The sequence below is a fragment of the Colobus angolensis genome, unplaced genomic scaffold, assembly GCF_000951035.1.
Source record: "Colobus angolensis palliatus isolate OR3802 unplaced genomic scaffold, Cang.pa_1.0 Scaffold244, whole genome shotgun sequence".
Lineage (NCBI taxonomy): Eukaryota > Metazoa > Chordata > Mammalia > Primates > Cercopithecidae > Colobus > Colobus angolensis.
This window is the reverse complement of record NW_012115644.1, coordinates 2,195,906-2,218,055: the sequence shown is the minus strand read 5'-3', so window position 1 is coordinate 2,218,055 and position 22,150 is coordinate 2,195,906. Positions and strand designations below refer to the sequence as shown.

At 41.0% G+C, this 22,150-nt stretch overlaps 1 protein-coding gene across 2 annotated transcripts in view; it reads right to left on the bottom strand.

Moving 5' to 3' along the window:
* HADH (hydroxyacyl-CoA dehydrogenase) overlaps positions 1-15,633 on the bottom strand; it is a 46,437-nt gene extending 30,804 nt beyond the window's left edge. Inside the window, exon 1 of one of the 2 annotated variants that reach the window (XM_011945728.1) lies at positions 15,331-15,633. In XM_011945728.1, the coding sequence (XP_011801118.1) occupies positions 15,331-15,462 (132 nt within the window). In that variant the 5' untranslated portion in view covers positions 15,463-15,633. The remainder of the gene's footprint in view (positions 1-15,330) is intronic. The other variant, XM_011945726.1, reaches the window with a different exon arrangement.
* Between the last annotated feature and the right edge of the window lie 6,517 nt (positions 15,634-22,150).

The following is a 22,150-nucleotide window of genomic DNA, read 5'->3' as shown; positions in this document are numbered from 1 at the left end:
CAACCCTAATCCATTTTATAGATAAGGAAAACTGACGTTTAGAGAGGTTAAATAACGTGTCTAAGGCCCCAGGGCTACTAAGTGAAACTAATACACACCCTCAACAAGAATCCTTCAGCTTCAATCAAAGTCACAGTAATAGCAAAAATTACTTGATAAACAAGACCACCTACCCAGACAAATGACAGTTTCCATGTCAGTATTATAGACTCAAAAGCAACACAGAACACCCTAACCCTTTTGTGGTTTTAGGACAGGGGTTCTCAAAGTGTAGATCATGGACCAGCAGCAACAATCACCCAGGGACTTGTTAGAAATGCAAATTCTCAGACTCCACTCCAGACCCACTGCATCAAACTCTGAGTAGGGCCCAGTGAGCTGCAGTTTAGCAAGCCTTCCAAGTGATTCTGATGCTAAGGTTTCAGAACCACTGCTCTAAGATCTGTGCTCCAATCTGGCACAGATTAGAAACAACTGGGAATATTTTAAAAGCCCAAAACCCAGGCCCCACTTATAGATATTTGAATTCCTCTAGCCTGGGGTGGTGCCTAGTCATTCCTATTTTTAAAAACACCCCCAGATGCTGAGCACTGCCCTAAAATAACCTGTTGGCCCTGATCCCTATCCCTACCTACACCAGCCACTCCTGGGTTGCCATCTATCTCCTCAAACCACTGAGAAGCTCTAAACCAATTGAGTTCCAAAGTCTTCCTGTTGCTCTCTGAAAGTTCCAGACGCTATCCTGAAGATACTACTGGGAAGACTCCTCTCCTACACATTCCTCAAGGAAAGGTCAAGCCCCACCAGGCCTCCTGCCTGGGACTCTTCACATCAGGGTCTTGCTCCATCACTCTTACATAAAGCTTGCTTCTTAATTCCTTTCTTGAAGGTCAAGCCCTGCACTTGCTTCCCTGATTATGTTTGTTCCAGCCCCTTTCTCTGCAATAGTGCTCTTCTAGCCTTGACCTCTGGCCACACTTGCATGTACCATCCCCTGTACAGATCCTTGATGGTCACCTGCCTGCTCCTGGCTGACTAACCACCACCTTTGAGCTTTGATCCTCCTTTCTTCTCCCCAGGCCACAATGCTGAGAGAAAATCCTGAATCTCCTAGAGAAGAAATTTCTTGAAAGACTCCACAACCAACTGAAACCAGAGCCCACTGAGGTTTGCCAGCCCTAGTACCAGCTCCCATAGAGAGTGCATTCCAAATGCCAGACACTAGGCCTATCCTATCTCATTTAATTTTATTTAACCAGTTCTCCAAGGTCAAATGTCAATTTTAACGAAGCGTCACTTTACAGTTATGTAGTTTGTTCTTTCGAAACAGACAATTATGATATTAAAATCTGGATTAAATGAGCATATGACTGTTTTTGATATTTGGAAGAGGAAAATTCATTACAGTTACCATTATGCCTATAACTAATTATTCTTCCAAAGAATCCGGACAACACACATTTACAATATAAATATCGTACTGACCATTGTGAGGCTCCATTATTTAGCATTCGAAGTCCTAACAACAACATTATCAAGTGCCTGTAATTGCTCCATTCTCCCACCACTTTTCTTTCTTCAACTCATAGCAAAATGTTCTTGGAGGAGACACTGTGGCTTCACTTGGCACAAATAATATGAACACAAATGCACATAAGGGCATGGGTATCTCAGATCTCATTATGCCTGGTACATTCAAATCATCCAGAATACATTTATATTAATTCTAGGATCATCCAAAAAGAGGTAAATTTTAAGATTTTTTTTAAGGTAAGTTTTAGATCCCCAAAGACCCTAGTTTGAAAAACAATGGCTTCATCTAATCTTTTTGGCAACCATAAGATCAAATATTAAGAAAGAAGTATCTTGATTAGGAATATCCAATACAGACAATAAAGAAAGAAAAAAAAGGTGTATATGGTAAGTTACAGTATCAAATAAACATTTAAACTGAATACAGTGTTATCACTTGGTTTAACATTCCTTTTAGTACCACATAACACCCTGAACACTAGTTTAGGGGCATCTTACCTCTTTAACAATAGCCTACCAGCTGGGCTTTCAGCCTCCAAGCTCAGCTCTCCCAACCCTTAACAGATATTTGTTTCATCTTCTTAAAGTAAAACTCAAACATCATCCCCACAGGGTCATGTTCCTTCCTCCAGCAGACACCCAGGTCTTGAAGTGTAGTAACTCCTAAGGCTGTCCTACACACATTCTTCAGCTGCTTTCTTTTTTGACCTTAAAAATCTCTTTTCTATCTAACTTCTTTCTTTCTTCATTCCTTTCTTGAAAGAATTATCCCTCATTGCTGCTGAGGCCAACCTCTTTCCTATGACAGATATGGAAGTTCATGATTATGGTTTCCAGTTATTCCTCCTGAATAAAATCTGGAGTCCTTCAAGTGATTATTCATTCACAGCTTTTGGTTACATGTTGGTTTGAGGCTACAAACAGAACAAGAAGTGCTATGTTTCTCTTGAAAGCCAGGTAGATACACTGGAGTATATCACAACTTGGACAGCAAGGAAGCCTTTGCAGGGTAAAAAAAATGCAGAGGTTAGACAATGCTTCCCTTTGAATGATCAAAGGTTACAGACAAAAACACTTGGCTTCTCAGAGGTATGTGCTTTTGATCCTCTGCCCAAGACTTGTGCTCCCCTAGGGATGGACCAAAACTACCACTTACAGCACCACACTAGGCATGCCACTGCATTCATTCCTTCACTGACTATGGCCTATTGACTCAACACCTACCCTGTAAGGTGAACATAACAAAATCCCCTACTCTCAGAGAGCTTGCACTTCTCATAAATTATCCCCTCTGATTCTCATAACTGCCTTTGGGGAAGGCACATTATTCTGTCTACACGTGACAGGGAGCTCAAGCTGCCTGCTCACATGCCTTTCTTGACCCTGGAAGACATGGGGGTCTGAGGGCAATAGCCTGAAACAGCACCGAGACAGGCAAGGGCCAGACTCCAGAGCCTGTGTGCCAAGTGGGGAGATGGAAAACATTCCTTAACCTCAGCAGGCTGTCTCCTCATCTATAAAACAGGGGCAACAGGGTTGTTGGGAGGGTTAAATGAGTTAATACAAGTCAAAAACCTGCAGTGGTGCCTGGCACATCACAATAGCTTGGAGTTTTTTGTTTCCTAGATTTAAAATCCCTTAATGGCTGAAATTGATTTGGTCTTTGTATCCCTTAGTATTTATCACATGCCTTGAACACGACAGCTGTTCAATAAATAACTGCTAAATAACAAATGCTTAGGACGGTAGTAACCTGATTTGTAGTCTTCCCCAGCCACACCACACGTCTCCCTCCTCTGTGCTATCTCATGGCTCTGTGCCCTTGCTCATGTGGTCTCCTCTGCCAGACATGTCCTGTTCCCTCATTGCTAATTCATGGACTTCAACTCTTCATAATCTAACATGGACACCACATCTCCTTTAGTGAAACTTCTTCCAACCCTTAGTAGAGGCAATCACTTCTTCTTTGTGCCTCTAGTGATTTACAGATATAGCAGATCTTTTGTGCAGGAATAGTGAAAGAAAGTAACTGGGTGTGGAGCTGGTGTGAACCACCAATGGGTGCTCAGTTATGTAATGGCAGCCCAGTCCCCAGGATGAGAACAGAACAGAGAAATAAAAACTTAACTGGTTATAGACCATTTCATATCATAAGAATCTCACTGATTTCAGAATAAAAGTTATTTACCAACCAGAGCATAGGAGAAATCCCAGAAGTGAAAGATGAATGATACACTTGAAATAGAAAAGCTAACCATACCAACCTTTTTTTCTTTAAAAAACTGATATGTAATAGCTGTACATATTTTTGGGGTACATGTGACATTTTGATACTTACCTAAAATGTGTAATGATCAAATCAGGGTAACTGGGATCTGAACACTTATCTTCTCTTTGCCAATACCAACTTTAGATAATGAAATCAAGATAGCACGGAGAGACCTTTTCAAAAGTGCTATTGCATCATCCACTTCAGATTCGCAAGTTACTGTTACCACAAATCCCAATATAGGGTGGTTAGGCACACTCCTATCTGCAGGCCAACTAGTATTTCCGGTAAATACAAATTTCATAAACATAAAGGCAGTACAATGTATACATATATCTTTTTTTAACATAAGCTTTTTTAATGTCCCTTTTTCCTTAGCATAAGATACATATACACACTATATGTCATATCACATCATAAGTCTTTAGAAACCATACTTTAAGGCAAGGTATGTAAACTATTAAAACTTTCATCTGTTTCAGATCAAATCCCAGATATGACAGGTAGGCTGTCTGTGCCTTCATTACAATTAGTTGTTCATACCTGTACTTCTTCCACTAGACAGTAGGTTTCTCAAGAGCAGCAATCGCATCTTACTTTTTACCTGCCCAGATATCTAGCACAAGGGAGATATTTCATACTCATGAAATGAACACTTGAATGACAGAGCTATTTTTTCATAAGCCTCAATTTGTAAATTATTTTAGAAAAAAGTTTTCAAGAAATCATGACTGCTTTTGTTGCTAGAAACCTTTATGACAAACTTTGTGTAAGCTTCAAGTCACTTTAAAATTATGAGAAATCACATTATTAGTTTGAAAAGGATAGTAAGAAAAAAAAGGAGCTAATAGCCAGAGTCTTTAGTCAATTCCCGAGTGGAAAAAATGCTACAAAAGTCTCTCTCTGTTATTTTGGTGAGCAGATTAACTGCTTTCTAGTACTGGTGGTTGTGATGCTAGGTAAAAGGGGAAATGGAGGGCAGTTGCTATGTGTTGCCCAGTGCAAGATAAATATTCTTTAAGCAGTACCCAGCACTGTGATTTCACAATGGATGTGTGCTTAATTCACTCCAACATGTGAATGTGTCTTATACCTTTCACCAAAGAGGCTGTACGTTAAGGCCAGAGTCATGCCAACCCTGTGTCTGCACCTGTCTGTGAGGGGCACATGTGTGAATCAGAGATGGCCACAGACACTCAAGCTCACTGTTCTCCAGTACAGGTTTCTTCTCTCTCACAGAAGGGAAACTAAGACACCTAGTTTCTCAACTACTTTAAGAGACTGGCAAAAGCATTTATTGTTTAATCAGGATCATCAGTTTTGAGAGAAGGCAACCCAGAAATCATTCAGTGAGGGACTCTCAAACATTTTAGCCATGAACACCTTTCTCCTTAAGAATGCATATTGAAGGCCAATATGTAAAACAAAGGTCAGAGAAGGAATTTTTGCCAACCTTCTGGGAGCCATTAAGGAGATCAATGAAATCTCTAATGTCCATCACAGTATAATGTTAAAAACCTCTGATCTATTCATATCCATCAGGATGACTATTACTAAAAAAAAAAAAAAAAGGACAAAACAAGTGTTGGCAAGAACATGGAGAACCAGGAACCCCTTGTGTATTGCTGATGCACTGTAAAACGGTGCAGCTGCTGGGAAAACAGTACAGCAATTCATTAAAAATCATATACCCCAAAATATTGAAAACAGCCACTTGAACAGATATTTGTACAATCATGTTCAAGCAGCATTATTCACAATAACCAAAAAATGAAAGCAGCTCAAGTGTCCATTGATAGATGAATGGATAAACAAAATGTGGTCTGTGCATACAATGGAATATTACTCAGCTGAAAAAGGAAGGGGATTCTGGCACATGCTACAACATGGATGAACCATGAAGATACTATGCTAAGTGAAATAGGCCTGTCACAAAAGGCAAACATTATATGATTCCACATATATGAAGTAACTAGAATAGTTAAATTCATAGAAAAAAAGCAGGACAGTGGTTGCCAAGGGATGGGAGCCAGGAGAACGGGGAGTTGTTGCTTAATGGGTACAGAGTTTCAATTTTGCAAGATGAAAGGAATTCTGGAGATGGATAGTGCTGATGATTACACAACAATGTGAATGTATAAGGCCACTGAACTGTACCCTTAAAAACGGTTAAGAGGGGTTGGCCATGGTAGCTCACACCTGTAATCCCAGTACTTTGGGAGGCCGAGGCAGGTGGATCACCTGAGGTCAGGAGTTGGAGACCAGCCTGTCCAACATGGCGGAATCTTGTCTCTACTAAAAATCAGTAAAATTAGCCGGGTGTGGTGGCAGGCACGTGTAATCCCAGCTACTCAGGAGGCTGATGCATGAGAATTGCTTGAACCCGGGAGGCAGAGGTTGCAGTGAGCCAAAAATCATGCCACTGCACTCCAGCCTGATGACAGAATGAGACTCTGTCTCAAAAAAAAAAAAAAAAAAAGGTTAAGAGGATAAAGTTTATATTATGTGTACTTTACCACAACTGAAACAAGAACAAATCTAAAATTATCCAGGTGTGGTGGCACATGCCTGTAATCGCAGCTACTTGGGAGGCTGGGGCAGGAGAATCACTTGAACCCAGGAGGGTCGAACCCGGAGGTTGCAGTGAGCCGAGATTGTGCCACTGCACTCCAGTCTGGGTGACAGAGTGACAGTCCGTCTCACCAAAAAAAAAAAAAAAAAAAAGATGTGTCATACATATAGGCAATAACGTTCCACCTGAAATGCAATTCTGTGTGAGGTGCTTCTGTCTGTGTCACTTACTCCATCAAACTTCCATGGCTCCCTATGACCAAATAAAGCTTAAATTCTACAAACGGCATGCAAGGCCCTTAAAGGACTGCGATTCACCTCCTCACCAGACACACCACTCACTGTTGCCTCACGCATGACAGTCTTAACACTACCACAAGGCTGGTAGCTCCCTACATCTGTCCCTCAACTCCAGCCCTTCTCTTGGCCTCACCTTCTCCCCAACTTCACCTATTAACCAAGCCTAAGCATCGGCCAGGTGCGGTGGCTCACATCTGTAATCCCAGCGCTTTGGAGGCTAAGGCAGGCAGATTATGAGGTCAGGAGTTAGAGACCAGCCTGACCAACATGGTGAAACCCTGTCTCTACTAAAAATACAAAAATTAGCCAGGCATGGTGATGTGCACCTGTAATCCCAGCTCCTCGGGAGGCTGAGGCAGAAGAATCGCTTAAACCTGTGAGGTGGACACTGCGGTGAGCCAAGATCATGCCTCTGCACTCTAGCCTGGGTGACAGAGTGAGACTCCGTCTCAAAACAAAACAAAACAAAGAATCATTTCCAGATAGAAAGCCTGCTCCCCAAGATCCTCTCAGCCCCAAGCTAGATGTCCCCCATGTGCCCTGTAACATCTCTGCATCCGTGTACCACAGCACCTACCAAACTGTGTTATAGTAATCTGAACTCCTCTACTGTAGGCTCCTGACCAAATGTCATTCATCTTTGTGCAGAGAACCTAGACCCTGCCTGGCTATGGCTGGCCCTTAGGGAATGTTGACTGAATAAACACATTTGTTGGTAAAGTCGAGATGAGACTTGGTGGTTCTTTCCACTGCTGTAGCTGATGGCCTCTCCTGATAACGTAAGCTCTTATTTAGAAAAGAACTGCAAAGAAACAAGTCAAATTTGTTCTCCTGAGTTATGTAGTAACACCCAAGTTACCGCCAACTTTCTGGGATGGAGAAGGCAGTGGAGGAGTGAACCACAAAAAAAAAACAAAGGCCTTATTTTTCTCCTCTCATAGATATCTGTTATCTTTACAACAAATGAGGAGGACTCTTCCTGACAGTTTAACTTGAGTGATCATAATTTAAATCAACCCACTGAGAACTCATGTTTTATGTTATAGGGACCTACACACTGGTAAGACCTTGAGGACAAGCAGTCCGCAATGGAAAAATAAAATTATATGAAGGCTATATGAAGGCTATGTCCTCAGCTCCATGACTTTTCTAGGCCTGGTGGAAGGCAGGCTCAGCCAGAGAGGAAGTATTTTTAGACACGGGTGCTTCAGAGTTGTAAAAATAGGCTAAGTGTTTAGCACACTTGTCAAAGCCCCAGAGTACTCTGACCACAGGACCAAGTAAACATGCCAAGCAGAAGCACACTGGATTTATTTATCTTTGTAAATGTATCAAGACTTGAAGCAGCTTTCTCTGAAGCACAACTTGAGTGGTGAGTCTATGAGACTTACATCAGCTGGCGCGGTGACTGGTATCCCTCCCATCTCCTTCCTCAGCAGTTCCACTGGATGTCCCATGTGCCCAGACATTACAAGGAGGGCCACCGTTTTCATCCTCTCTCTGGAAAATCCCAAAGTTATGCAAACTACCTACCATTTTTCTGACTTTCTTCAGATCCCCAGAATAAGTAGACTGAGTCAAAGCTCCCCGAGGCCAACTGTGCTTCAGAGGCTGCCACGCCTTGACAGCAAGCCCTGCTTTTTACGGTTCTCGTGATTTGATTCAGAGAGGAAAAAAGTCATAGGTCAGTTGCATCTCTCAGGGCTGGCATTTCTGGGTTTATGCTTGTTTCTGGTTGTGTAACGTCTTGAACTCTGCCATCAGCACAAGTTGTCTTCCCTGACTTCAACAATTAGCAAAAGGTGTTCTGCTGAGGATGACTCCCCCCTTTTTTTGAGAAGGCATCTTGCTCTGTTGGCCAGGCTGGTGTGTAGTGGTGTGATCTTGGCTCACTGCATCCTCTGCCTCCCGGGTTCAAGCAATTCTCCCACCACAGCCTCCTGAGTAGCTGGGACTACAGGCATGTGCCACCATGCTTGACTAATTTTTGTATTTGTAGTACAGACTGGGTTTCACTATGTTGGCCAGGCTAGTCTCGACTTCCTGACTTCAAGTGATCTGCTCCCCTCAGCCTCCCAAAGTGATGGGATTACAGGCGTGAGCCACCACGTCTGGCCTGGGTTGTTCTTGAAACAGTTAAATTAATTGGCCAGCCTCCTTTATTAGACTTAAAATTTTACATTTCAAAATTTTGAAATTTTACATTTCAAAAAGTATTTCTAAAAAGCAAAGAAAGTGTGCCCCCATTTTTAGACTAGAATTCTGTTACAGTTTTTTTAAAAATTCATTAAGTGTGTAGGTTTCATAATAACCCAGATAACCTCTCCCAGACTTCTCACCTCCTACAAATTCTGAAAAGGTAAAGAGATAACTAGTCATGTCAACAGCATCGTTATATTTAAGAATCCCTGGAAGATGTTGCTATGCTGGACACTTTCCAGGTAGAGGAGAGTTATAAATCCAAAGGTCTCTCTAGGAAGATTAATATGACAATGTTCGTCATGATGAGTGGGTTTTTTCTTTTAGTTTTTGCTGAAAGGACCAATTAAGAGGCTCCCATGACAATTCAGGTTAACACACCTGGTCTAGGAACTGCAAAGGAGAAGGCAGAGGAAAGAGCCCTCCCTGGACAGAAAAGTTACAGAGCCTTTTCTGGTACGAGGACACTGATTGTGATCCCATCTTCAGAGTACATGTAGCTGGAAGAACAACTGCAGCAACAGGAGGAGCAAGCTCTCTGGAAAAAGCTGGAGGGGTAAAAGGGACAGAACATAATGAACTAGGTCTTGGCAGGGGAGTTTGAGTCTACGATGGGCAGAAGGATGGCAGCACAGCACCCTGATGGGAGACGACCAGCAGGTGACTAACTGAGTCCAGAGCCAAGGAGACGTCAACCTGGGATGTACTGATTCCAGAGAGGCACAGAGGATCCTCTGCCATGGATGCCACACTTCTCCCCACAATATAGCACATGCCAGAGGTGCAGGCAGAACTGAATTCAGCCTTGGGGATTTATAGGCAGCAGAACAAAAGAGAAACTCAAGTTCAGGCCCCGGCTCTGCCTGCGACCATTGACCCCAGGAACCATCTCTGCAGGGGTGATTACTGTAACAGTCACATGAAATTAAAGAAATCAAAATTCTTTGAACAGAATAAAGTGTCACATTTTGTAGAGTGGTTTTAGCTCTACAGAAACCAGTAAATAGTACACTAAGATTATCTTTCTCAACAACCCACATAAAGAAGTCTTAACATCTTTAGAATTTTTGGAACTCCCTATATCAAATCTCTTCAGACAGTGAAGACAATCTAAGAGAAATCTTCACTAGATCAGGTCTGAGGGTCTATGTGAAAGCAGCTAATATTTATCGGACAGTTACTATCAAATACACTAATGCTATTCTAGGAGCTTGTATATTAGTTCATTTAACTTTCACAACTGTGAGGTGAGTCTCATTATTCCCAGGTAAGTAAAGAGGCAGAGAGGAGTTAAGTGATTCGTCCAAGGTTCCTAAAGGCAGGATAGGAAGGCTAGCATCTAAACCCTGGCAGGGACCTCATAGCCTGTACTTTTGCGCTTAAAATACCACTACCAGAAATAATAACATCATGAATATAACAGAGAGAGCCACAGAGAACAGCCACATTATCTTCCTGTGGTCCCAGTAGAACTAGCGAGTGAGGTGCGTGTGCCTACCACAGATGAGGAAGAAAGAAGGGAGAGGGAAAGAAAGAAGAAACTCAAGAGGCAAGTGACTAAAGCTGGAGGCAGGACATGGCAGGAAAACGCCAAAACCTGACTGACTGAAGTGCCATTTCTGCTCTACAAAATGTCCAAACGTATCCTATAGCATTATTTTCTGTTACCTGTCAGCTCTACCTCTTCTACCCTCTGGGAATGACAGTATCTTCAACCTCACCCCAAGTCCAATAACTAATATGCTAATAGAGGGTGGTTCTACATCCCATTACCTCAACCAAGAGCAGAGAACAGCCCAACAAAGAATTAAGCAACAACTCAGGAAGTGGGGGAAAAACTTCATAAGAAACAGACACATCTCATGCCCTTCAGTAGGAAGGTAACAACTGGGAGTACAAATACTCTTTCCATAAGGAACAGTCAAAAGGAGAGCTTACAGCCAGGTAACTATGCCTGTCTCCTGTGATCCTGAAACTTCTTCTAGGCATCTGCACTGCTTTGCAAGCAAACCTCAACAGAGCTGTCCTCATAGAAGAAGAGAATAAAGCTAAAAAAAAGATATGAAACAACTCTGATCACTCTCCTTTTCAGCATCAGAAAATGCAGAGTTGGGGGCAAGGAGAAGAGATGAGAGAACAAACCCAGTGGCTGGGGAGAAGCTTTCAGGTCTATTTGAATCCTTATCAAGCATGGTAGAGTAACACAAAATGCCTGCAACGTAGCAGGCTCTCCTTGCCCTTACTTTGTTTTTAACAGTCAAAGAAGCTCTCTCTAGAAAAAAAATATGCACTTTTTGCTTTTTAAAAAGGAGGAAAAAAAAAAAAGCAACCTTTGGGAGAGAAGAACCTACCCCCAACCCCCTTTAAGATGCAAACTTTCTCACTTCCTCAAAGAAGTGTATGTAGTGCACTAAAAAGAAGGTTGCACCAGAGAGCATGTAAGTGTCTGAAGGGGGACATCTGAAGTGCCCCATTTCCAGGGAGGCCACCGGCTCCTCACAAGTAATCTAATGAAAGCTATGCATCCTCTCTGGGCTCCTCATACGAGAAAATGCAATATATGAAACAAAGTTTAGAAAGGATTCATTACTGGAGAAATGCACACAGCTATTAGCTTTCTTCCTTTCTTTTTTCCTCTTATAAAGCAAAAAAACAACTTGTCCCTCACTCAAGGCTCATTTAATCCTATAAGCTTCTTTGCTGGCCTAAGTATCCAGTGAAGATAAATTAGTAATCAAAACCAAGTCAGAAGTGTATAATAACCAAACACATGAAACAAGTTAACTTTAAATATTAACCTGCAGTCTAAGGGATTTTTTTTTTTTTAATTTAAAACTAACAAAAGAAATGACAGGCAAAGTAGATACTCTCGGAAAATACACATGTACAAATGACCTGTGCTCTGATTAAATGTAATTAAGCACTGAACGTGTCTTACATTGCTTAATTGCTTGAGAAATGCATCAGGCTCCCACAAAATCTATTTATTTTTCCATCCTGCTGAGCACAAATTGGAACACGTGTTTAAAATGACAAATAAAACTATTAACAATTATAAGAACTGCACCTTGACTAACATTAAAACTACGTCAGAAAGTCCAAGAAAATTAAACTAATGAAAATTAGTAATATAACCTCGATACTGGTTTGTGATTGTACTTTTATGGCTTTACTAAAGTTTAACAATAAAATGGGGGGTAAGTAAAAAGTGCTCTCCTTCCTTTCAGAGGTCCCTGAAAAAACATACCCACTGCTGCATCAGCGGGTATGTGCATTCAAGATTAAGCAAGATGGAACACGGAATCATGACCAATATTCTCCATCTAAACATTACAGGCCTACCTCAGCAGCTATGATCAGGATGGAAGTGGATATGAGGGGAAAGGGCAAAAGGACAAGGACAACTGCAATGAAGATGACGGCGATTTTATTTATTTATTTATTTTTGAGACAGAGTCTCGCTTTGTTACCCATGCTGGAGCGCAGTGGTGCAATCTTGGCTCACTGCAACCTCTGCCTCCCAGGTTCAGGTGACTCTTCTGCCTCAGCCTCCCAAGTAACTGGGACCACAGGCACATGCCACCATGCCTGGTTAATTTTTTTGTATTTTTAGTAGAGACGGGGTTTCACCATACTGGCCAGGCTGGTCTTGTACTCCTGACCTCAGCTGATCTGCCTGCCTCAGCCTCCCAAAGTACTGGGATAGCACGCTTGAGCCACCATGCCTGGCCGAAGATAATTATTATAAAGGCAGCTAACTTTCTGTGAACTCTTATTACGTGCCAGACCACTGTGTAAGCGCTTGACATATGCTAATTCATTCAATTCTCTCCCTACGGGGCCAGTACTAGTATTAGTACTACTTTAGAGATGAGAAAACCCAGACACAGAGGTAAAGTAACTTCCCCATGTTAACACAGCGTGAGGCAGAGCTAGCATGCAGACCATCCAACTTCCTATATTGAACTGCAGCCCATCTGTACTCAAAACACATCAACTAATTCGTCTCTGGCACTCAATAGGCAAAACAGATTTACCCTATGCCAAAAGCTGTTGGTCAAGGAGCATAAAAAATGAAGCAATACTGCCTAGAATTGCATGTTATAGGGTAAAGTGCACAACCAGATCAGTTAAACCACAGGAAAGCATTGCTCACAAATGTTTTACAGGATTGGAGCTGTCAACTAAAGTAACTGAGGCTTTTCCAAACTGTGTTACATAAGGATGCAACTACTGTTTCTCATGGTCGTCCACTTTATAGATTTCTGGTCTTTATAACCTTTCAGAATGACAGTTCCATTATGTGTCCAGCCTACGGCATAGTTTTTTTTCCCTTAAGTTTCAAAAGGCACTCTCTGGTCCAACTATTTAAGAGTTTGATTGACAAGCACAAGCCTGTGTTCTCCATTAATGTCAATCATTTCTCCTAACTCCTTTGTCAGGTGAAAGCTCCAACACCATACCCGTAATTTTAGGTGTTGCCCCTCTGCCTTTTAATGCAACACAACATCCTTTTATGGTCAATGATGGATGCAGCATTCAAAGAACTAAGCACCCTGACTTCCTACAAAAGTTGAAGTGATGCTTTCTACTTAGTTTCTAATCCTTTCCACTGCTGTCTTCAAGGACACCAGCCACAAGTTTCTGGACCCATTTCCCACAACGTTCCTGCAGGCTGCTTATGGCCCTAATACTTTGTTACTAAGATGTTGTTAAAATATTTTTAAAAAACACATTGTTTTATTCCTGCTCACAACAAATCTCACTCTCACAGCCTTGGGAGATTTTGATGGACCCTGGGGATACACACACATTCAAACTAAACTTTCGAGTACAAATGTGTGGAACTTTTAGGTTAAAGGGAGTTACTCCTCCCAGCCCATGTACAACATAGATTATGGGGATACTATAACCTAGCAGTCAGGGGATCCACACAATAAAAATGGCAATGTATGTCCAAAATTATGGTCTCAGAGGAAATGGGAGACTGTAAGAACTCATATAAATAAAACATAACAGGGATATCGATTTTAGAAGGAAATGCAATCAAATAAAAATGTTGCAAAAAACTTGCCAAGGAGAAGAAAATTGAGATATACAATACCTAATAGTAAAAGGTTTTTTTGTTTTTGTTTTTAAAAAGCAAGCACGAAAGCGTGGACTTGGTTGGAAACAAGACATTGAAAAAGTAAACTCTCTCATGACTGTAGCCACTGTAGTACTGTCCTCAAGAAAAATTAGATGACTATAACTGCCTCGCCCAACAAACCAAGTTGCAAAGGACTGAAATGCTAAGAATATAATCAGCTAGCATACGAAAACCATGGTTCTCCTATGTGAGCTGAAATGGAATAATTAAAAAAAAAAAGTACAAGCATTACAGTAACTAGGTAATCAATCACTCGCACAACTGAGCCTGAACCACAGCTCAGCAGAACAACGGAAAAGTCCTGAAGATGTACAATGGATAAGAGACTTGTTCCGGCTGAGCTCAGAGGCTAACGCCTGTAATCCCAGCACTTCGGGAGGCCAGGCAGGCGAATCACCGGAGGTCAGGACTTCGAGATCAGCCTGACCCACAAGGTGAAACCCTGTCTCTACTAAAAATATAAAAACAGCCGGGCGGGGCGCCTGTAATCCCAGCTACTAGGGAGGCTGAGGCAGGAGAATCGCTTGAACCCGGGAGGCGGAGGTGGCAGTGAGCCGAGATCGCGCCATTGTACTCCAGCCTGGGTTAAAGAGTGAGACTCCGACTCAAAAAAAAAAAAAAAAAAGAGAGAGAGACTTATTTCGCTGCACAGCCAAAATCGCAAGCTCAGAACTCTGCACAGCCGGCACTGTTTCAAAGGTCAAAACCAGGACCTCAGCAATCTTCCATTAGACGACTTTACCAAGTGTTACAAAAGTCATGACTATTACTATTCTTTACAATCCAGGAAGCGAAGGAAAGACCGGGGAGAACCGGGAGGCCGTTTAGGAGAGAAAACTACTTTGACAAAGATTGCATAATTACAGAATAAAAATCAAAAATAACTGATAAAATAAAATTAAAACTGATCGATCGCAGTTCACGTCTTTGACAGCAAACTCCCATTTGAGCCGAGCAGGAGCAAACGCGTTATGCCTGAACCTTGTGCACATATAATTCTTCTCTCGCACGGCCCGGTTCCAAAATGCATTCACCGCCACTCTCCGCGGAACCTTCAGCGGGCCCTAGGAGCGGCCAGAATTTTCCAAACGAGGAAACTGAGGATCGGCCCAGAACCCTGAATTTTGAGAGGAGTGAGGCTTGGGCCCTCACAGGCCCAGAAGCGAGGTATTTCAACTACACCGGGAAAAGGGCGGGGTGAAAACTCCCTGGTGGGCTGGCGCAGGCCCCTCGCGGCCTGTCGCGCCAGCGCTTCCACCTCAGGGTGGGCGGCCAAGCGCGTGGGCACGCTGCAGAGAGGGCCGCTCACCTGGGCGATGCCGGCGCCCATCAGCCCGCCGCCGATGACCGTCACGTGCTTGACGATTATCTTCTTGGCCGAGGCCGAGGCGGTGGACGAGGAGGACATGGAACGCATGAACTGTCTGGTGACGAAGGCCATGGTGTGGCAGCGGGGGACAACAGTAACGAGACGCGGGCGGAGAAGACGCGCGTGGCGGCTAGCGGCGGAAAGACAGCCTTTGGGGTGGGGACCTACGCGGACCCGCCTCCCGCGCTCCCCCGGCGTCACCGTGACGTCACCAGGCGGCGGGGCGGGGCCTTGAGGCCCGCTCCTCCCATTGGCCTGGGCCGTAAGGTCCCAGCGCAGAGCGGGTATACAAGCGCGGGCTCCCCGCAGTCAGCAGCCGCAGCGCCGAGTGAGCCTGGGCTTGAGACGTGCTGAGCAGCGGAACCTGGCGTCTGGCGTTCTGGTGTGGGTCCGAGAACAGACCCTTCTTCTGAAAAGCCACTAGCCCCTTGTTCAGTGAAGTGAGTCATATTGACTTTGTAAATGCTATCCTTTGATGACATGTGCATATCTAGGCTCTGAAGAAATATGTGCTGCTTGGCTGTGTTGGTAACGGACCCAAAATGTGCACCCTTGGTTGATGTCACCAAATAATCAACTCGGGATTATTTTAATCCCGTGAACAGTGATTGTTTCCCCTAAAAGGGAAAGAAATTTAGACTGCGAACACCCAAAACAAATGTCTAGTGACCCATGAGTTCCAGTGCAAAAATCAGGCTCAGGGAAGGTAAAGGGAGAGTTGACTTTTAGTTACCCATCTTGACATTGGACGTCTATCAGTGTAGTGAACATGTGGACGGTTTAAGGTCATAGAGCAACCTTTGTGGAATAACCGTACTTTTAGAAAGCGTAGGAAAGAAATGTCTTGTCAAATGGTGGAAGACTTGATAGCAACTTGGCCAGTCTTCTCACTCAGGTGAACACTTTATAATTACTGTAACTTAGTGATATATGATTTTTATTAATTTATTTGCTTTATGTTTAAATATTGTTAATAAGAAAAACTTTAAGCAAATTAAGTTTAGCAGAGTTTATCTGAGCAAAGAAGCCATGAATCAGGTAGTACCCTGAACCAGTAAAGGTTCAGAGAGCTCCAGCCAGTAACAGTGGGCAAGCAGCGTTTATAGACAGATTTTTTTGCAGCCTGTAACGGGCTCAAAGCTACGCTTTTGTGATTGGCCAAGACTTGGCCACTTGTTAGAAGAACATACTCTCAAGTTACATTGCAGTTTATTTACATATTAAGTATGATTATACTTTGCTAGGTAGGGAGGCAACTTCAGGCCAAATTTAATTTAATAACAGTTTCCTGCTTTGGTTCAGCCTCTCATTTTTAAGAGATTGACCAGAACCTTGTTTTGTCTCAGTATGGAAGTCACAATGTCAAATTAGTTGAGTGATTATACTTTCTTCATGTTGTTATTCTAACTGTAATAACACCATTTGGTGTACAAAGGATGGCTGCATAGAGACATTTAAGACTCTTGAGGGGAAACAACACATCAGGGAGACTGTTATGGCCACAAGGAGGAGAATAGCAATAAACTGAGGTACACACCTTAACAGGAGTGTCCGCAAACTGATCGAAATCAAACAATTCAAAGTTCAGGCAATAAAGATAGTTCAAAGTATTTGAGTCCAGTTGGTCATAATCTAATTTAGGGCATTATGACAATTAAGGACTGTTAGAAATGCTTGTTTCTCAGTGCCGTAAAGAAATAGTACTTGAACATAAATTTAATTTCTTTAGCAAGGCCATTTTTACTTTCTGCGGAAAGGGTACACTCATCAGCAGTTTTGCCACGAGAGTACACAAAACAAAGGAGACAGGGTCATTTATAACCTGACACGTCCACCTTACTGCTGTGTCCGATTTCCAGTGGCTGGAACGGGACCTCACATTCTGTAGTTGTCCCATTTGGCTAGTAACTCACAACTTATTAAAAGAGGCAAAGGCAGAGGAGAACAAAGGAAGGAGGAAGTAACTTGTGGAATGCTGAGAAAGGTAAAAACACTTTCAAATAAGGAGGAACAGGCTACGACCTAATGCTCGCTTGGACCAGTATAAGCATGCCGGGGCAAATATTTAGGCTAAATTGTGGGAGCTAAAAACATAAAAGTACATTTGATTTCTTTATTACAGCTAACAGATACTTAAGAATGTTAGCACAGGTCTTTGAACAAATTTTGCTTCTAAGAGAGGTTACTGTTTATTTCTAATGAGATGGAGAGGAAAGTCTTTGAAGAGGAACCTCTACTTTACTTTTTACAAGGACCATAGTTCACTGAATGACCTGATTCAGCCTTGTGGCCTGATATAAAGAGGTATCCATTTTTGTAGTTAACCTGGTAACACGAGTTATAATAACCTGGAGATCCGATAAAGAAACATAAAGATTAGAAAAGTTTGGAATAGCCTAGCTTGTCTTTCGCTACCCAGGATGCCTGCAAACCAACTATAAGCTGCTCCCATAAATGTATCATGTGTTCCTTTCCCCTGAGAAGTTTCCTGAATATATTCAGCAGCAGTGTCTAGAGAAACAGCAGTATCTGCCACCTTTTAAAGTAAGTTTTCTGTAGCAGTAAAATTAGAGGAGAAATAAGTGCAACATTCAGTTTTATTCAGCACCATACAAAAGCCCCCAGCACAAGCAAAGAGGAGATCCAAAGCTGTGTAATATTCCATGAAGTTTGTTTGTTGAACACAAATGTTTTCATCCACTGAAAACATTTAAGTAGCTTCTACCCTCTGAACCCCTGGGAAATCTGACTGGCTGCAAATTCAAGATTTTCCCCAATTTATAGATTAGTTTCAAATTCCATACAACAGGCACTCTGCTAATGCCAAGAGTAAGTTTCAGCAACTCCATTGGAACCTCTCCTCAGGAGAAACTAACTTATCTTCATCTATTTTTAGGTTGATGCGAACTTTGGTTATTGACTGCTTTAACCTCTGATTATGGAAGGTATTATGGGAACTTTCAGGGAAAGCTCTTCGGATGTAGGAGCGAGCCAGGCCAAATAGCAAGATCTGAACCAGTGAGGAAACAACAGAGTAAGCAGATTATCCACCAACCCAATATACGCCCTTGGAGGCTTGAAAAGAGGGCCATTTAGTGGTGTTTGAGCAGCGGTCAGTTAAGTTTGTCCACCCGTAAGTTGGCATAGCTCCTGAACAAAGTCCAGTGGTAAACTTACTCTTCTGTGGTCCCTGTATAGCATGTTGTAAGGGTGCAAACCACTAGATCTAGTAAAAAGACTTTCCTAGATTTAAACCAGTGACATCATACAAGCAATTATTCATATCCACGTAGGTAGTCCCCAGCATCTTGAGTATGCAATGCCTGGAAGCACAAGATAACTTCTGCAGGCATCACTCTGATTGTTTTTTTTTTTTTACTTTTATTGACAATTGACACATAATAATTGTACGTATTTATGGGGATGACTCAATGCATGTATATGTTGAACAATGATCAAATGGGGTAATTATTAAATAATATAACTATCACTTTAAACATTTATCATTCCTTTTTGGGGATAACATTCAAAATCATCTCTTCTAGCTATCTTGAAATATACAATACATTATTATTAGGTGTGGTCATTCTACTGTGTAGTAGAATATCAGCTTTTATTCTTCCTGTCTAACTGTAACTTTGTACCCATTGACCAATCCCCTCTATCCAGATGTTCTGCATTTGGTGACAGTTCAGTTATTAACTGAAAAGATCAAGATACTATTTTCAGCAAGTGTAGGAAGGCAAGTAGCAGTGATGTGTAGCATATCAAGGATGACTTTCCTCTCTTTCCTTGGGGTTGCAGGGTGACTCTCTTTAGGAACACAGAGAGGCCTTAGCGTTAATGAAATTGTTTCTAGATTTTTGGGCATTAGCTCATAAACCCAACAGTTACTCTGGTTTCTTAGAGACCATAAGACTTTGCCAAAGTCATCCACAGAGTGTGGTCCCAAGTTGACAAGGAAATTCAGTTATTTCTGTTGCATACAACATTTTCAGATAACAACTAGAATTATGATTAATAGCCTTATACCAGGACTATTAGATTTCTATTAATTTCTTTTAAGTTCTGAAATACATATTAATAACATATCCATACATATATAATTCAAAGAAGGTCTAGCATTATTTAGGGTTTTCCTAAAGAAAGGGAAGGAATTCATATTGCAGGAAATAGAGAAAAAAGGAGAAAAAGGTAAGCCTTTCATGATAGCAAAGAACTCTTGATCCGCAATATTAGGAAAGCTGTCTGCATATAGGATGCCATGTGCTTCTAGGGAAAAACTTCCCCAATCAGCTTTATTTCAAGGTCTCCAACAGGTATACAGTTCCAGAAGTCTACAGGAGCTCGTTTTTGTTGAGAAATGCAGATCCAAGATTCAAGGCCTTGGAGTTTGCTGCAGAGAAGAACTTGGTATGGTCCCTTTCAACCGAGTTCAAGTACTGTCTTTTTCTGGGGTTATTTCCAAAAGACTCCCACCTCCAGGTTCTATGTTATGAAACAGTTGGTTGTCATCAGTTGGTGAGTCACGAAGGACTTCTTTCACTTGGTAAAAATATCCTTTTCAGAATGCATTCAATCCTTGCACTATTAAGTCATATCAGGGTTTATAAGAGTGGAAGATACATGAGACTTTATTATTAGGAGCATAAGCCTTCCAGTAACTATTTTATGAGGGGTCAATTTATGTTTTCCAGTGGGAATGGATCTTATTGCCATCAATCAGTAATACCTTTGACCAAGGGAATCCAATCAATTCAGTTAGCTTTTCCTATGCTATTGTGTTTATAATACCTGTTTAACTGTTTTACAACTTGTCTAGTGAATTGCATACCTCTGTTGCTGGAAATTTCTCCAGCAATGCCCCATAAGGGAAACACATTTTCCAATAACCTTTTAGCTATTGTTATATCATTGGCCTCCCTGCATTGGAAATCTTCTGTACAACCAGAAAACATGCATTTAAAGTGGAAATTGAATGAAAGCCATTTGTAAGTGTTCAGGAAATGTATCACCTAAAGTTTTTATTGTCTTACCACAATTATGGGTTTGACAAACCAAACGTTGGTTATAAACTATTTTAGCAATTTGGTAAGTCACTCCACCAATCTTTTTTCATTATTTGAATCATTTTATCTCCTCCATAATGAATCATGGAGTGCAGAGCTTTTAATATTGGAAGATTTAAGACTCCAGGAGAACCAGGCAGCCATCCAGGTTCTTCATGTGTCCAGGCTTAACACTGAATTTACATTTTCCTAAGTACCAACTTTGTTTCTCCAATTCAGGTGCTTATAGCACTGTTTATTGAATAGGTTTTATCAAATGTAATTTGACTTGGATCAATATTATAGAGTTCATTCAAGTTGTATATCTTAATAATTTCAGTACTGACTTAATTAGCGTGAAATTCTGCCCAAGTCATTTCCTTTGTATTATCTTTTATTCTGTGTGATATTAGGTTAGCAGTTTTATGAATCAGTCAATTTCTTCATTAGAGTCCTGGGAATTCTTACCCAATCCAATGGTATGATTTTAAAGTTATGAGAAACCTGCACTTCTCAGAGTTCTTTCTATAAATCTCTTTGAAGATGAACATTTTAGGCTTATGGTTTCTCAGGAAAGTATCAGAGTAAACAATTAACTATCTGTGAAGACTTAAAATGGCCATGACTTTAAAGATCTGGTAAAGGTTTATTACAATAATGACACAATTGACAAGAAAACTCAGTTACTTCTGTTGTATTCAACATTTTAAGACAATAACCAGAATTATGACTGATAGCTTTATAGCAGGACTATTAGGTTTCTATGAATTTTGCTCAATTTCTGAAATACATATTAATAGCACATTCATACAAATATAGTTCAAAAAATTTAGTATTTATTATTTTATAATCCTTCCCATATAATTTAATATATCAGACCAGACCAATTAGTTTAATATGTCTCTTTCTATAATGAGAGATGTCCTTTTGAGATATTCTGAAGGCCAATATGGAAAATCTCAAAGTTAATTCAATTTCAAGAAAAGACTTAATTTAGAATTTTACTTTGGAAAGTTTAGTAAAAATATCAAAGGTTTAAAACATTTGATCAAAAAAGGATCACAGGTCACTGTGAACAATAGTCATTCATTTAATCAAAGTGATAATTTAAAGACTTCAAAGGCAAATACAGAAAGTTACATAGTTGTAACTTACATTTTTTAATAAAGGGGACTCAGTTTTCATAAGTGATCAAAAACCTAATTAAGGCAACATAATGCACAGGAAATTATCTTGGTAAAATACAGAATCTTTGCTTCTTAGGCAAATTATATAAAAAGTAAAGAAAAACTTTTCATAATTTCCTATCAAGAGCAGGCCAACAGTTCAAGAAAACCTCACTGTTTTAACAGAGAGGACTACATTCTAGTTTTGCATCAGTGTACTTTTGATATTGATGCTCAACTTTTGGAGAAACTCATAAATAATTTTCTTCTAATATTAACCAGCTTAATCACACATGAAATTCCATTCATAAGATTCATCTTCCAGAAAACTTCTACAACTTCCTTATCTGTTCAGTTTTTTTCCTATACTTTTCCTTTTCACATTTGGAACAACAGTCATTCTCTTTGAAGACAAAAGTTACTCATTTTTTCCCTTAATGAAAAAATTCTCATACCTTATAACTTTTTCTTACCCAAAGTACATCTTAACTTCCTGATATTCTTGCATATAGAGTGTTTCTCCTACTATTTCTAATAATTCTATAT